This window comes from Stegodyphus dumicola, chromosome 12 (genome assembly GCF_044657685.1).
Source record: "Stegodyphus dumicola isolate Sdum_Otavi_A_Nest chromosome 12, ASM4465768v1".
In the NCBI taxonomy this organism is placed as follows: domain Eukaryota; kingdom Metazoa; phylum Arthropoda; class Arachnida; order Araneae; family Eresidae; genus Stegodyphus; species Stegodyphus dumicola.
The window spans coordinates 72,029,211-72,048,172 of NC_140779.1; the positions used below are offsets into that span (position 1 = coordinate 72,029,211).

Below are 18,962 nucleotides of genomic sequence, written 5' to 3' on the forward strand. Positions count from 1 at the left end.
TTCTATTATACCATATATATATAGTTTATATATAAGTTTGGTGCAAGTGATTGCAATTAGAAAGGGGAGGTCCATAACTAGATGCTATAGCAGTCCCATATATAAAATTTCAACATTCTACATCTAATCACTTTTCAGTTATGAGAGATGCATACATACATGGAGATGTCGAAAAAATTCCTTTTGAATCCCTTTTATAATCTGCTTTGGAATAAATAGTCTATAGGTATAGATATCATGCAAAAAAATTGCCCAAATGGATTCAAAAGTGATAAAAATAGATATTTTCATTGTAATATGATAACTGAAATGTTTGGTGAATATGATACTTCCTTTGCTTCATACAAGAAAATAAAAATATTCAGTCAACAGAAATGTACATGATGAAAAAGGTACAATGTAAATTTAATAAACAATGCTAATAAAATGTTGAAATGAGGACTGGATATTGGATTGAGGAAAGTCATACATTTCTCTTCTTCTTATTTGTCAATGTTCATGTGAAGGCAAAGATGACATGTGGAGACTAACAATTTAGTTGATGTGATTTTGAATGCAATTGCTAAAGATTACCAACTGGAAATAATAATTAAAAAAACTTTGTTTAATTAATCAGCTGATATCCAATATATATTTCATTACCAAGAGATACCAATAGATTGTTCACACAATGTGATTTTTCTTCTGACTAACTAAGATCATAACTGCACATCATTTTTAAAACATTTGTTGGTTAGGAAATCCCACCTTACCCAATGACAATACATTGATTGAGGTTGTAATAATGTTGGCTAAGATCACACTTTCATTGCTTCAATGGTTGTGAGGATAACCTTTCTACCTGATCTAAACAATAAGGCCAAATGTTGCCATGGCTACATGCCATCTTACTACATTAAACTCTTCCAAAACAGCATGTATTTTTTTAAGACATTCCCTAGGGATGGATGGGAGCCAAAAGGAATCGTTCCACAGGATGAGGGTGTTGCGTCACTAAGCCTAAGTTTTTAAAAAAAATAGAAGAAAAGTTTAAGTCCTTACTCAAGCCATCAATATACATTAAAATTAGCATTTAATAATTTTCTTCCTTTACATTATATGAAAAAATATATAAAAAAATTGCTTGTTTTGAGAAATAATTTTCGGAAATATTATTCAAATAATTCAAACTTTTAATTGACAAAACGCATTAAAAAGCTTTAAAATTAATTAAAAGAATAGAAGAAAGCTTATTTAGAGGAAGAAATAACAAGATCTTTCATGGGATGTGGAAGGCAGGCACTCAACTCAGTCTCTAACAAAATGACCAAATCAGAATCAATAGAAATATCACTGTCTAACTCTTTAGAAAATGAATCATCACTCTCATCCATGTCACTAATTGGCTCATTTACCATGCGAGTATATCCTCCTCTTCTGAATAACACTTGTTTGGCATAATAAAATGAATTCAAAGCTTTCCGAAATAAAAAGGGAAGTACATGAAATAAAAGCAAAGTGTAACAGAACCCTACAAGTAATCCCAGAAGACCTGCAATAGTAGAGAAAAAAGAATTAAAAAAAAAAAAAAAGATTTGAAGGGATATCAGAAACACACACAATGTTTATGTCACATGGCGAGTTAAAGAGTCAAGTTCAGTTTTTTTACATTAGGTATTTTTACATGATAGCTGACAAAAAAGTTAGGCAGGATCAAACTGGAGGTCATGATTCTACAATTATGTTCAATTGAAAAATAATGGACATAGAAAATATAATGGTCTTTAAAAAATGGTTCAGCTTAAAATGCACATATGCATCACTTGTCCCCTAAGCTCATTCTCTATTGATGCATGGGTGGGACACTGCGAAAGATGTTTGAAGGGAATGCATATATGGGACACCTGTCTGGAAAGGGTTAAACTTTTGATCTAAAATATCAAAATTTCCAAAATCTGGAATTGTTGAAGTTTGAATGATTCCAGTTCTTGGACTTTATAGGAAAACATATTTTTATTAAGGAACAATGATAAATGACCAAATTTGCATTTTAGAGAAAAATCATAAAAATTCCATACAGCTAATCTATTCTGTTACTGAAAATGGAATCCTTCAACAATTACTAGTGTTCGGCGGCTTCAGGAACCAGATTCTCCACTCTGATTTTGGAACCAGAAATATAATTACAAAGATCTCCACTAGAGACCATAATTAATTATTTTTTAACACATGTAAAATCTGGCTAAATACTCTATTTCTTCATTTATAATTACAGAAGTTTTCTCAATAATTCCTAATATTTTGAAGAAAAATTTCAATATATTTTTTTCCTATAGTAGGTCTAAATAATTGCTCACTAAAATCACATTAATTTTAATAATCTGAAAATGGCACATATTACATGAATTGTTTCATAATTACATCAATTATGAGCATTTAAAAAAACTTATTTGGGTTGAAGATTATTTCAGAGGTGATTTTTTTTTATTTCTTAATTTAGATGTCATACAGTCTGGTAATATTTATTTTCACCTCTTATACTACTGCCTCATCCGTGGCTAATAAAACCACTGAATACTGGCAGTTCAATTTAGATTCAAATCCAGATGAATGCATGGTTTTTTTTCATGGTTTTGCCCATGTGTAACATGAATATGAGCCACTTTTACTTGAGAAAGTCCTGCATGAAGGCATCTCTCTCCTTAGGTAGATAGTCCTTATTTGTTTTGCTATATTCAAATAATACTAACCCTCAAACTATGGCACCTATCACACTAAAATCAAGATGAAAGGTTTCTAAACAAGATTTTAAATCAGTCTGCGGACCCCTCAGTGGCCAAGCACTAAAGTTGCTCAGCACTGGCAATTCAACATGGGTTCAAATTCTGGCAAATGCAATTGTTCCATGAAAGTTTTCTTGGCCTTTTTCTATGCTCAATGTGAATGCCATCTAGTTTCCCATAAAAGGTCCTCCATGACAGCTTCTGTCCTCTTGTGCAGATTCCAAATCCATTAATTTTCTGCACTAAATACAATTATAATTTTTTTTTAAAAAAAATTGTAGGGTAAAAATTTGTAAATATCAAATCAACTGCGATTATGAATAGTTTTAAGCAATTAACATTTTAAGCTGAAAAGCTTTTTTAATATGCTCATAAGCAGCTGAAAATTAAGACAAAATGCAACCTTAAATTGCCATAAAACTGAGTTGATTTCTAGAGCAATCTTTATAAATACATTTCCTTCGAGAGATAAAAAATTCTGCTAAAATATGAAGAGTTGTATTTGTAGAGCATTTATTAATTAGATTTGTAATTATCTTCTCAACTTTTAGTTTTTATAACCTTCAATTCATCAGAATAAGTCATTAAGTGTGTGTGGAAGGGGAGGAAAAATATTTTTAAAAAATTATCTTTACAAAGTGACTGCAAATTTAGTATAGTATAAGTATAAATTTAATAAGCTAGTACATATAACTCAAATAATTAAATATTTGCAAAAAATTTGTTGACCTTTCTCAAAGTTACCAATATTTCTGTATAGAAGTAGAACATAATTAAATACTGATTATGAGTATCACAGATATATTTTCAAAGATAGCCATTTTGATAAATATTAGAATTGTCGAGAATCACATATGAATGTCACATACATGTTTCATAATATTTTAAATTTTATAAAATTAATGGTTATGCAATATCAGCAATTTACATAACTTTCCAACGAAAGTTAGCAAAAATTGTTTGCTTCAGAAATTTTTATTTAGTTCACTCATGGTGTTTGTCCCTTTAATCAGAAAATCGTCATTGATTTTTAAACTACTTCTCAATAAGCTATCCAGTTAAATTTTGTACGCACACTGTTTCCAGATGATAATACAGTGTGGTAAAGTGAGCTTTAAAAAAGATGATTTAGATGTTTTACAATTTAATGTTGAAATAATTTTTTGCACATATTTCCATTTAAAGAACAAACTATAAAAAATTTAAAGTTTGCACCACTTTACACAGCATAAAATATTCTTTTAAATAAAATATGCATGAAATTTTTAACATAATTTCTGATTTTTGGGTGAATCTTTGAAAATTTATAGATTTTTTTTTTTTTTTTATTTTTTAGGTAAGAAAATTATTGGAAGTAAAAGACTGATTATTCATTGTTGAAAAGTGAATTTTCAATTTAATAATTTGATTAGTAACATGTCATTAGGACAAAAAAGATTAAAATTTAAAAATTTAAAAACAAAAGTTTTTATAAAATAACTTTTTATTCAAAACACTTAAAATACTGAATAAACCAATAGGCAAAAAATAATTTATCAGATAGATTAATAAGAATAAGAGATAACTTAAGCCCTTTGCAAAATTCCTGTACAATTTTATAACACAAATAACAAAAGAGTAGGTTCTTAAAGAATGAAATCAAATGAGCCAACTGCATTTTCAAAGGTATCAGATTTATAAATTTATCGAGGGCGTCCCATGTTTTTATTATTCATGATATAAATTTGTAGATGAATTTTGAAAAGAGGATTATTTAATCTTGTGTTCCCCTTAAATTATATGATAAATTATTTTCATTTTAATCCATTAATGATTTTATGAGTTATAAAGAAAAGTTTATTATATAAAAGCCTTTTTTTTTCAATAAACTGCTCTAAAATGGGAATTCCTAATTCTCTTTATATATACAATCACTTTCTATCTGGTAATAAACTTGTTTCTTTAAAATCCATGTAAGGCCTTTACCTCAAAACATCAAAAAGTTTTCTTCCAGCACTTATGACAGTCATTATCCATTATTATCAGGGTTGCACGGACCCTTGTCCTCTTAAGCATTTGGAGGTGAAAGAGACAAAAATTCAGGCTAGCTGTTCTTGATATATCCTTTCATTGTTAACAAAAATATAGGCAGGCCCATATTTAAAGGTACATTAAAAAAAAAAAAAAAAAAAAAAAAAAAAAAAAAAAAAAAAAAAAGTTTCCTGTAATGACCCATTATGGTGCCTGCATACAAGAACAAAATAATTTGGAACAAACCATTGAAGGGTTAAATGCAGAAAATTGCAATGTACATAAAATAGTCTGTACTAACAACAATTATGATAAAACAGTTATGCACGCATTAACAATTATGTATATATAACAATTATGTATAATAGTTTTATTTAGTAAGCATGCATGTGTGTTGTACCAATTTATACCTTCCCTTTTGCACCTCCTGTATACTGCAAGAGTTCAAAATCATCTAAAGGACACTTTAGTTCCCTGAAGATTCTAATATTCCCACCAGCCTGAGGTACGGATAAAGTTTCATCACAAGTTGGACAATGTAATCGGCAAGGCCTTGTGGCAATTAACTTCATGTAACGGCGACATTTCCCACATCTAGAAAGACAAAAATTAAAACTGCGCAACTGCAATTTGAAAGCAAAGATATGAAAGGAAGGCTGCATTTAAACATAAAATGATACATTCAAGTGAATATTTTTGCTTATTATATTATATTATATTAAATAAATACTGAACTTAAGATGTAAAAAGTAGTTTTAATGAATACAGAACTAATTCAATTGAAAGAATTTGACTATAAATTTTGCTTTAGGATTTATGTATAATTTTAATGAATTATAGTTGTAAACATAGGACAAAGATTTTCCTTAAAAATTCCATCATAAAGATGGCTTTAAAGAATTAAATATTACATACTTAGCCATAATTGATTATCTATCTACTGAGGACCCCCCTCCCCCCAAAAAAAGCATTTAAATTAAAGCTCAAAGACAAATACATCGAAATCCTAATGATAAAACAGAGAAAAGTTAGTATATTAATTTCATCATAAGAAAATAAGTTGTAAAGATAAAAAATATAAGCTACAAATTATATAAATTTTCCCCCTTAAATCAAAGCATGTATCATATACCCTTGCAGCAATTTTTTTGCTCAAAAAATGACTTTTTTTTTAAGATTCAATCATTTAAATCAAAATTATAACTATGTAATGCAAGTGTATACATATATAAAAAAGATACCATATTCATAAAATAAATAACCTTGACTGAGGTTTTCCACTTTCAGAAAGAGGACTAAATGATGCTTCAAATAACTCATCCATACCCGTAATATTTGTTACAAAATACTGGAATTTCAAGCGGAAAACTGTAAGAGTATGCTGAAGTACAGATTCATAATTTTCTTTTCCAAGAGCTATTAAATTCAGCTGTTTCTCAACAGCAGCACGCATGGTCGGCAGTACAAGATCCGGATCAATCTAAAAAGAAATTTTTAAGACAAATTTCAGTTATGTGTTATGCACAAGAGATAATTTGTACTCAAATTTAAAAACTTGATGAAATTATAGACTGATAACATAATTATTAACATACACTCTACATAAAAAAATATTGGAACATCTAAAAAATTTCTTCATTCATGACGGAAGTGATTATGGTAAAGAGATAATATAATCTAATAATAGAATATAATAATGGTAATAATAATACCATTATTATCATTTGGTATGAGTAGTAAAGAGAAGATAAAAATACAGAAGTGATTAAAACTTGATAACAATTGATTCATTTAAGGAGAAAGAAGCCTAGAATTAAATGCATATGTTGATGCCAAATATTAATTCCTATACAAGTTCACTTCGCAAGATTGTTATAACATTAGTGTTTGATAAGTAAAAGCTTTGTAGATTTAGAAAGCCAAAGGACAGCTACAACATTAATCAGATAATTTCTAGTGAGAAAAGTTCTGACACTAAGCAGCCATTTGATATCTGCAGATTTACTGAAAAATAGCTTTTGAGAGATGAAACAGCATTGAAAATGCAACAGGTAATAAGGTGTTGGCAATACATAAAACAGTATTTTCAGATGTGATAACACACATGCCATTTCCCCAATGACCATGGAATGATCAGTTTCATCATGCTTTCTTCATGCATGAAGTCTTCAGTCATTCAAGCCAAACAAAAATCCTAATCCACCACAGAAGACAGAATGGTTTCAATCTGATACATTCTAGACTTCATGGCCATGACACTAGAATAAGCCTTTCTTTTGATGTCCAGGAATTAATAGTGACAAGATAACAGATTCTATTAAACAGCAAAGGTCAAACAATTCTACAAACAAAGGAGTCCAACTTTATGGCTATGATGTTTGTAATACTACATATCCAGGAGATAACCTCCATACATGGTTATTTTTTGACAATACCAGTCTGCTTTCCTGCACATGGTGATATACCATTTGCCAAATTTGTTCAACTGATCATCATCGGGGTCTTTGAAGAATTCTCATTTTCTAATGCAACCAGACTTAACTGAGATAATGGTTAAACAATGTACTTTATTTATATTTTTTGGAGGGGGTTGTTTTCCCATCTGCTTTTCTGTGCATTTCCTATCATGCATATTTTCTCATTCATATCTCTGAGTAAGAGGCATTTGCATGTTAAATTTTAGAACAATCAAGATTTTCCCAAGTGCACACATTTTTTTTTAGACCGAGTGTAATCCTTACAATTGCATTTACAGCTCTCAATAAGCACAGGATTATTTATGACAATTTTAAACTGCTCATTAAAGTGTACAGTTTTAATTGGTTTAGCATGTGATATATACAGCAGTATCACTCACTCGTGCCATGAAAAGCATTTTTTTGATGCTTCAGTAAGGGATTACAGAAGAATAATTTTAAGAAGAATGCCAAATTATTTATTTTAAAGCCAAGAAATCATTTTATGAACTAAACTTCATGTAAATTCTGACAAGTTACAAGAAACTTCAATCTGTTTTCTAGAAACTTATCAATATGCTGTCCAAAACTTTCTGCAACCTTTGCAAAACTTGCTTTTTCTTGTAGAATTAAGTTATTTTGTGCCATAAATCGACTACACCAAATCAAAGTTGCTTTAATGTTTTTACTTTCATTTCCATTTTTTTGGTCCACTTTAAGGCAAATAAATATATGATATTTCTTGTTACAATTAATACTTTCTGGAGGACCTACTTTGCAACATTTATCATGCAAATGAATTTTTTGCCTATATCAATCTGGGATAGGCTGTTTCTTTACTCCTTCATGCAAAACACATTTATTTTTTGCATATTAATTATTGCGATTTCATTTTTCTTTGCCTCATGTATAAAGCTTTTATCAATACCAAATATTCTTGCTGCAGCAAGATTTCTATTCCCCCCCACACACAAATTAAATAACTTTGAAACAAGCAATTTTTTTTTTTTTTTTTTTTTTTTTTTAAAGCAGGAGCTACATCTACTAATAAAAAACTAGATCAACTGTATTTCAATTAAAGCAAGTGCGATATACTAAAGCCTTCAATGTTCACATCAAAAGCATGGCTTCAAATTACTACAGAAAGGGAAAACATCTGAATCCTAATTGCGTGAAATCATTCAGCTCTTACCCCAAATTATGTCACTCTTTTCTCAAAGTACTAGAGTAACATTCTTGTACACACTTGCAGTAAATACAACTCAATCGCTTTGCAGAATTATTTACTCCCTCATGTACTTTTCCCACATAGATACAGGGTGAATCTGAACAAGAAGACAAAACTTTAGGAGGTGATAGAGGGCAGCTATACAAGCAATATTCATCACAGAATATATGGTCAGAATGCAAACGACAAGCCGCAAGTTGGCATTGAAAAATGGTATAAAAAGGGTCAGTCTTCACACCCAACAGCATTTTCTACTGTGGATTGCCAAGACGATGTCTGGTTATACAACCACGAAATTTCCACGGTGATGGATTAGTCGAGGTGTTCCATAGTTTGGCCACCAAGATCACTGGATCTCTTGTGTTTGAACTTTCTCCTGTGGGCCATATGAAACGGCTAATCTATGAATGCCCCTTTGAAACAAATATAGATCTAATTATCAAGTTTGCTGTTGTTGCTGGCAATAAACAGGAAATGCTTAGTATCTTCACAAATGTGCAACATTCCTTATCGTGAAGTGTGAAGCTTGCATTTCAGCTGGCAGGTCTTTTGAGCAGTTTTTATTTGGGGGGCGGGGCATGTACATTAATTACATTCCTGTTGATAAATTATTTCCTGAAATATCTCCTCTCATTCTTGAGTTAATTCTTTAAATGTGACAGTGGAAAACTACCCCTTAACATCTTGCTGCTTGCTTTCCAACCATACATTCTATGACAAATATTGCTCGTATAGCTGCCTTCTATCACCACCTAAAGTTTTGCCCTCTTCTTCAGATCCACCCTGTATTGTTCCCCTTATCAGTTGTTAAATGAGTATACCCTTGTTTAAAAAAAGGGGGAAGAATCTTTGAATGAATGACTACAGAAGATAAGAGCATTCATTGCACATATAGTTTTCAAGTTTCTTCATAAAGAAAAGAGTGCATGTTATATGGCAAATAAGCCTAAAGGTTACAAAATATAGTTTGAAATTAAAGGTATGTGCTATATGCCAGTATATATGGTAAATAATATTCACACATGGAAAAAAATTCAAAATGATTCTATAAAAATATTACTACAAAATTACATTTAAAAATTAATTTCAATGTCAGAATTGCAATGATTTTTTTTAAACAGTGAGAAATAAACAGTAAGAAACAGAAAAACTGAAACAATTGTAAACATTAGAAAAAAAGCATTTTTCAAAAAGCAAGCTCATAGGACATCATATGCAAATACTATATGGCATTGTCATTATTATCAATAAGTCATTTTCATAGTTTATGTCATTAATTGTCTCTCCATTAACACTTTTAATAGAATTTCAAAAGTGCAATTAACGCATAAATATCATATGTATTTGCTAAGCACTGCTTACAAGGGATTTTACCTTTTGGTATCCATGCACTAGTACTATTCCAAGTGATGTAGGAATAAGTTTACGTCCACTAGAGACAGTAACATAATTTCTTTGGCAAATATTATTAATGTGCACAGGTATGGATGCATCTGTTCCTATGCCATGTTTCTCCATGAGTGTTATTACTTCAGATTCTGTTAGATAATCAGGTGGGGAAGTTTGTCTTTCATTGAGTTTAACCTAGAACATATAATATATGAATTAAGTTCATAGAACACATATTATATGAATTAAGCACAAAACATGAGTTATTGAAAAAGTATTTAAATAATTTAAAAGATAAATATTTTTAAACAGTACATTTTTTTTTTTCATATCACATAGAAAATGATAAACTCAATAATATGAAGTACGACGAACATTTGTACAGAACTTCCTGATAATTATTACTTTCAATTATTGTGCAAAAACAGCTATGTGGCATATTTCAGTACTTACAAATAAAGGCTTCTTACATTAATTTTAACATAATAAATATTTTAATGACAAATATAATTAACTTTGTATCCATAAATCATTATCTATTTCTTAAAATTAATACTAAAATTCATATAAAATTAAAACTTATATTAGAATATTATTTAATTAGTCCTTTTTATACAAGCACATTTAAGTTGCTGTGTGATTTTGTTTTGGTTTACCTTATAAAGATTTTCTCTAGCTTTTCTCGTGTACTGTTTCTTTAGAAATTTGTGGGATTTCATGTTCATTAATGCGTTTTACCTCATTAGTTTTCCTGCAAACATCACTGAGACAGTCAGAGTACACGAAAAACTGGCTGATAGATGCAATCCCAGACAACTAAAGCAGTACAGAAGTTCCAGATAGTTTTATCCTGTGTCCTACTGAAAACACATCAACTTAACGTGGCGCCATAACTGCTAAAGCTTAGGGCATCACAGTACTGAATGCAATAAATAGTCTGCTGCTCAATGTATGCAGCTGAACATCTTTTCAGAGACTGCACTTTGGGCTAAAAAAAAAGTATATAAACTGCATAAAGCACTGTGCCGAGAAAAGAGTAACTTACAGCATTTATCATGGGATAAATGACAGAAACTGTTCAACATACAGAGTGAGATTCACCAAAAAAAACTGCACAGGAAGGAAATACAGCAACAAAAGCTCATCAGTGAGGCATCTCAATAAGAGCCCTCTAAGTTAATTTCCAATAAGAGTCCTCCAAGTTAATCTCCAAAGAGCCACAGCAGTCAAAGTAATGGCAATGCAATTTATGGGAGAAAATGAACTTGCACTTGCTCTCATACACGAGCCACGCCTATCCATGAGTACAGGCCTTCCTATGGCCTGGCAAGTATTCTGCTGAAAAAGCAGCAAAACTGTGATAATTTATGCTAGGTTACATGATCTTCTTCTTTACTCCTTTCTTTATTCTGTAATAATAGCTCTAGAAGACCAAATACATCCACAAATATCAACTCCTTCTATTTCCCACAAACATATAAAAAGCACTTACAGCATCAAAAAATTAGTGAAGGATGTAGGAATAAAATTGGCAGAGATGAAAATGTGAAAAGCACTATCCGAGCAAGCCTGACTGGAATTTAGAGGATCAGAACTTCTCCAGTTCACTTTTACCAACAGGCTAGTTTTTCTCAATTGAAGACAGTCCTGGCCAACATTTGAAACAATATGAACAAAAGGCTGGCCAGATGTCACGTTCATTTTCTAGAAACCAGGCAGCTAATGGAAACAGCTGTCAATCCTCAATACAGAACCAGTAAGCAATCACAAATACATTTCTTTCATAATTAATCACAGCACAGTTAAATATTATAAATGCACATTTAAGACAAATTATGGGGGTCATTCCAAGAACAACTTAAAGAAACAGCACAACACAGTCTAACTCTACATATAGCTGCGAGCTGTACTCCAGCCTCACTTGATGAAGCCATAGAAGCTCTTACATAAAGCATCACAGCAGGCTGCTATGCAGCTTACAAATTGAAAAAGTTCCAATTGAGAACTACTGCATACTTCTCAAAAAGGAAGGTGGCATATATACGTTTGCAATACTACATGCAAAGACACAGTTTGGAGGGCCTTTTGCACTCATACAACAGCAAAATTTAGCATCGCCTTTAAATACAGAAGCATCACCCTTAATGCAAGCAAACTATTCGCAAGCCTTTGCACCACCACAACAGTGAGAATTATTCTTCAGCATCTGCTTGCTAATGATATTAAAGATATAAATACACCTTGTCATAAACTAGAACAGAAACAAGCAAGAAACAATACATCCAGCCTAGGTAACTTCAAATCTTTTTTTCACTCAGAAGTGGCCAATCTAATAAAAAGGCTGAATCCAAATAAGGCTCCAGGAACAGATAGGGTGGACAACAGAATCATAACAGATATGTTTTGAGCGTTTCCTAAACTTGTGACCTGCTTCCTCAATCGTTGCTAGGAAATGGGACATTTGCCAACACTCTTAAATGATGCTGGAGTAGTCCTATTTCTCAAACAAGGCTATTCAATGTTACTGCCCTCCTCCTACAGACGTATTAAGTCTCTTGCCATCCTAAGGTAAGCTGCTTGAGAGACTTATCCTAGGAAGACTGCAACATCTATACATTGCTAGAAAAACACCTTCAATTCAGCTTTAAAGGACTTTCAGTGAATTACACACTGTACAACTTTAAAATAATCAGAGACAGCAATCTCACAAGAGGCAAGTACACAGCGATGCTCTTGCTTGACATCAAACAAGCTTTTAGTGGCCAGATATACTTGCTGCATTGGACCACCTGGGAGTTAAGAATGGTATCATGAGAATAATTAGCAGCTATCAGTCATGCAGAACATTAAACGTCACCAAAGATGGAGGCATCTTCCCACGAGACATAGATAAAGGCTGCACAGAAGGATCGTGCCCTGGCACGACCTTGGAGAACATCATAGTGGATGGAGTGTTAATCTACTGAGCAGTCTTGGTTAGAATACATATGCATAAGCATATGCAAATGACATCTTGATAATAGTAGAGGTGAGTGCTAGAAGATTATAGAGACCAAGGTAAATCAAGCATTATGAAGTGGCATTCCTAACATAAGTTTGTGCTCCAACACACACAAAAAAAGGGTTGCCATAGTAACTGAAAATCCTAAAACCCTAATTAAGCCTCCCAATTTTCCAAATAAAAGAGAAGTCAGTTAAGATAAGCAAAATGCTAAAATATCTTGGCATTATTATAGATGATAAATTCAGTTGGATTCTGCATATAGAATACCTGAAAGATAAAACATCTCAGCAGTATAGCAGTCTGCTCCGGATAACAGGGAAAATCTGGAGCATTTCCTCAACACTTCTGAAAATGTGATATCACACAATGATAGTGCCAACAGTTTACCATTGAGCATCACCCTGGTGAATGACGTTAAATGCATATACAGTCAGAAAATTCTGAGCCTGCAAAGGCAGATAGCTTTCTTAATCACCACAGCATACAGGACTGCACCGACAGATGCAATACTGAATTTTGCAAGTCTGAAACCACTGTATCCAGTAATGCAAGAATGTGGCATAGTGGCAAAAGTATTAAGATTAGACACCATCACATGCATTGCCACTTATATGAACACAGAACATGAAAAAACAGTACCATCCGCAAAATACCCATCCTGCATAACATAACTATGAAATAGCAAAATGAGTGATATAGCAGAAGGGACAGCTGAACTTGAAACATATACCAATGGCTCAAAAACTGAGAATGGTACAGCCACTGCTTTCTGCACGAATACTTTAGAACACTTATACGCACAGAAAGCATGTCTAGTATTGGAGTTGCAAGTGATGGCACTTCTAAAAGTGAATTCCTATATGCTATTAGGGAACTTCTGCTAAGTAGAGATAGTCTTATAAACTTGCAGTGGGCCAATGCACAAGTAAGGTATGAAGGAAATGAAAAGACGGACATTTCAGCAAAGGTAGCAACATCATACATCTTCCCAGTTATGGGACATACATGAAATCCAGAGTCAACGCTGAAAAAAAAAAAAAAAAAAAAAAAACTCAAAATAAATGCAGACAACAACTGGCAAAGGCAATGGAATAAAGAGACAATGGAGCATATAACACATGACTATTTTCAGCTAATCTCGTCAGCTCTAAAATCAGAGCACTCCATGCTGACCCAACTGTACACTAAACATTAGAGATGGGCAAAACCGCTCCTTTAAGGGATCAGATTGGGAACGTTCGCTCACTGAAATACATCAGTTCTTTTAACGATTCACTGCTCACTAACAATGACCCTGATGAATGTGCTCGAAATAGGCATGGATCAAGAGCTATGTGCAAAGATTGGGGAAAAGCAGAAAGAATTGAACAAGGAGTGGGATCACTAGAATCAACTCAACTAAACCGCTCACTTCCTGAACTGATTTCTTTCAGGTATAATTTTGAGATTCCCTTAAAAAAAAAAAAAAAAAAAAAAAAAAAAAAAAAAAAAAAAAAAACTTTCTACATAGAACAACAATAAAATTCTGGAGTACTCACTTTTGTCAGAAAATATATTATTTTATTATTATTATTATTATTGATATTTTGTGTTGCTACTACATAACAAAGTGTAAAAATAAATTTTTAGATTGAAAGCAGATTCCAAAGAAAAGGAAATTGTCTCCTGACAATGCTGACATTTTACTTTTTTTATCTTATTTGACAAAATGATACCAAATATCGCTTGAAGTTCTTCTATTCAGCAAGGTCACATTTTGTTCTGCTACCTTGAAAAAATACATTAGACTGAAAAATTTATGTTTATATACATAGACTAATTCTAACAAAGATTAAAGAGAAATTCATACCTCTTGATTACAAGACGTTAGTAAAATTAGTAAATAAAAATATAATTTATTATTTTACATAAATATTACAGTAATATTATATAAAAAACGGTAATACCTAGGAAACATAGCTATACTATGATGCAATATTCAAAGAATCAAAATGAAACTCAAAGGAACAGCTCTGAAGAAGCAAAAAGAGCAAATAATCAAGACTCCGCAGGAACCAGATTTGTGGCTAGAGCAAGAGCATTGAAAAGAGGGAATAATGAAGACTCTGTAGAAATCAGACCTGCGGCTAGAGCAGGAGTGATGAAAGAGCTAGTGATCATGACTCCGAAGGACCCAGATCTTCGACTAGTGCCAAAGCACTGGAGCTCGGAATCCGAGGAACTAGTTCCTATAATCTATGTACTTTAAACAGATCCTCTCACTAACAGATATGGGGGACTTTATCCATTTGCAAACAGGGGTAGCCAGTTTCACCGAGACGTGTCAGTCTATTTAATGTTTTGTTTTTTAAATACTAGATGGAACAGAAGCAAACCAAAAATGCACATATATACATACATAGCACACACAAAAAATAGATCAGAGATGTTTTTGGTAAATAATAAAGAAAAGAATGCCAGTGTTTAAATTATGAGGAATAAAATTTTTTAGCACACTTCCCAACAACAGCTGTTTGTGAACTATTAGAAAACTAAGATACAATAACACGCCAAACAGATATTAATTTCGAAGACAAACAACAAAAATCAGTGTTATATTTTCAAATTTTCACAGGACTAGTTTCGATGGTTTTACCAAACCATCATCCTCAGCTGCAAAAGCGCAAATGAATGAGATACGATATAGTGATTAGATAAGATAAGAGAAACTTAACAGGAGTCAAGCTACTGGCGCCATCTGTTGATGAAACCAGAACTAAAGCATAATTTCTTTAAAGGCTGAAGGCAAAGATGGATTGGAATTAAGGTCGTTAACTAGAACAGAAATATTTTTTTGAATGTGAAATGCCTCTAAAAAATCCAGTTCACCAATGGAAGATGTTTTTTGAATAATTTTGGCTGCAGAAAAATTGAAAGTGTGATTTTCGGACCAACAATGCTGGGCAACAGAAGACTTCTGTGTTTCCTTTTTGCCTCATGTTCCTTAACACGAAATTGTAAGGCTCTCTTAGTTTGACAAATGTAAATTAAACCACACTGGCAAAGAATCTTGTAAATAGCCCAGGAATTCATATCCGGAATGGGGTCACTGAGTATGGAACTCGGAATTTTATTGATGAAAGAATAAACAACTTAGATTAGATTCTGTGGATTAAACATTTTCATACTTGTAGAATTGAAAGAAATTCTAAGTCAAACACATTTAAAAATAAAGTGAATGGGTTACAGAGAACTAAACTTTATTACCTCAGTTACTTTACAAATATCTCCTCGCTTTAAATCTGGAAGAGTTTCTTCAGCACCAAGAGCCTGCCAGGTCATTACTTTAGTATATCCAGGATCCAATAATGCTTTTCCAGAGCAAGTAAAGGTTTCTTCTCCAATTTTAAATGATATAACAGTATGCAGATATTTCAAATCAGGACACAGCTACAAGAAAAATGATTTTATAATTATGCTTGTATTTCCCCCCAATTTGTAGCACATAATCACCAAACTTTTATTTTAAATGCTGAAATTTTATTTAGTTTCCCCTTTTACAAACATAATGATTTTAATTTTTCCATTTAGTTTATTTAAAAAATTAATTATAATAAGCCAAGAACAAATTGCTTCACTAATTTAAGTGAAATAAAATGATCATAAACACAGTCTAATAAAAACTGACACACTTATGAAAATATAATATCAGTTCACACTACAGATAATAACAGTACGATAAATTGGCAGTTAACACTGTAAATGTTAAATCGATACATGCTTCTAGTCTGTTTGCAATAATGGTTTCAAGAAAATTCAGTATTAGATGAAAACATCCTAAAATAAAACAGTATTCGTAATTCATGTTATCCAAGAATTCCACAAATTCAATCGGGTAAAAAAGAAATTATGAAATAACAGTTTCCTATTTTATTCTTTATAACTGACATCCCCAATTTCACTGCAGTAATTCATCACAACAAATTATTCCTACAATTGTGTTATTACTGTGAATTAGTTTCATATGTGGCTTCAATTCATACTTTGTTAAAACAAGGGAAAGGTACTGATATATATTGGTACTAATATAAATTAGTTATTGATAATATATTAGCTTAAAATTTAGAATATTTTGTTTTCTTACTTCCTTTAATGATGTAAATATCCTCTAAATGAATAGAAGTTTATCAAAACAGAAACTAAAAATAACTAATTATAAAAATTTAAGTAACAAATGCTGTTTAACCATGCAGAGGGAAAGGCTGCGAAACCCCCAAGTCTCCAAACTTGCCATGAGAATGAAGTATTTTTACATTAGAATATAAAAATGTTCCTTGTATTTTATACCTGAAATCTTTATCTTTTAAAATGCTGCTTTAATTTCGCAGACACATTCCAAGATACACGCACATATACACTTATCTGAAGATATTAAAACAAAATTTCTAGGCCGTATTTATACAGTCTTGCTCGTCAGAAGGTTAAATACAGGTCTCCATAAGCAGATTCAAAATGCTATGGTGATACATTTCCTGACTGTCTTCACACAGCCAGAAATAAACATTTAAACTAGTTAGATTCTGTACAGATTTACTTTCGCAGTTGAAGATAAGTTCTCTAGAATTGCATCACACTTATTGCTCCTTTTTTTACAATGGCATATTTCCTTTTAATAATACTCCCAAAACATTTTAATATATTTAGCTTGGAGTACATGGGGGGAGGGGGATTGTTCAGTTTAATTTTTTTATTGTTATAGTTGACAATAATACTGGCTGCTAGCCCTCCCCAAAAACAATACATCATTTTAATGATGTTGTCAGAGGAATGAAGCTTGGCGATTTTATTAGTGCGAATCATTTGTTTCTAATTAATGAAAATCACGGACCTACATTCTGTTCACCAATGGCTCGAGTTATATTGACCTTACACTTTGTATCTTGGGACTGTTGCCATATATTCAATGTTGGGATATCTTTGAGGAAGATTCTCTTTCTGACCATAAAATGATTATCTTTGAACTTGTTTTATGTCATCTGGTTATATCTTCTAATTTGTGTACTTTCAATTTAAAAAGAACGAACTGGCATTTATTTACAGAACTTTGTAAGAGAGAACTGTGCAACTTGAATATCCTTCTTTTAATAGTTGCTCTGATTGTATTGCATTAGAAAATGTTGTAAACAGACTTTCTAACATTATTTTTAATTGTGCTTTCTTCTAACATTATTTTAATTGTTCTGATGAAGAAAAGTATGAAGAATGGCATTTCTTGGTAGTCTAAGGAAACTGATTGTTATAGAAAGCATGTAAATGCTGCTAGGTATAGATGGTATCCGCCAAAAACTTCACAACAAAAACATCGCGGAGAAAACAACGCAAGGCGAAAACGTCATGGTACAAAACACTGTGGGGGAAAATAAAGCAAATTTAAAACATTGCAGTTCTAAAACATCGTGGTACAAAATATCGTCATTGAAAATAAAGCGGTTAAAAAACTTCTCAGTTTAAAAATATTAGAGTTATCTACATCTTCTAAAAAATTCTTTATCATCAAATATGTACTTCCTTATCACGTTGCTTGATCAATAATTGTTCCTTTTCCTGCTCGCTTACTAGGAATGGCATCAATTTTGGGAGTTCTTGCTGCTTACCTAAATTTACCAGTCAGATTTGTAACTAAGAATCATTTTAATCACTAATGGCAAATATCACATCCATCCTCCTCCCTCATATTTATTTATTAATATGTCAATAAAATAGAAAATAACTATTTATTAATTTATACAGTCCATAAATAAAAATAATAATAAAGCTTGTCATTAATTTTTTTCAATTCATTTTAATTTCATTTCAAATTCAAACTGTCCAACAAAAACTGGATTCGATTTGTTTTTAAGACTCCACCTCCGACTCCTTTTACCCCCAAATCTGTCCGACTCCGATTCCAACTCCCTGACTCCGACTCCACAGCCTTGGTTAACACACAAGTAATTTATGAAATTGATTCTTAAACTATATCAGGATAATTATACATTAAAAGTTGCAAAGCATTTATGTTTAACACACAACAAAAGATTTATGCATCCTTTTAATTTGAAACCTTCAGACACATTCTGGTTAATTTAATCAAT

General features: G+C 31.8%; 1 protein-coding gene across 2 annotated transcripts in view; it reads right to left on the reverse strand.

Moving 5' to 3' along the window:
• Positions 1 to 18,962, reverse strand: part of Top3beta (DNA topoisomerase 3-beta) — an 80,702-nt gene that overhangs the window by 11,704 nt on the left and 50,036 nt on the right. For both annotated transcript variants that reach the window (XM_085806558.1, XM_085806557.1), the window contains exons 10-13: positions 16,096 to 16,278; positions 9,831 to 10,040; positions 6,035 to 6,252; positions 5,183 to 5,366 (exon numbers count right to left, since the gene is read on the reverse strand). In XM_085806558.1, the coding sequence (XP_085662684.1) occupies positions 5,183 to 5,366; positions 6,035 to 6,252; positions 9,831 to 10,040; positions 16,096 to 16,278 (795 nt within the window). The remainder of the gene's footprint in view (positions 1 to 5,182; positions 5,367 to 6,034; positions 6,253 to 9,830; positions 10,041 to 16,095; positions 16,279 to 18,962) is intronic.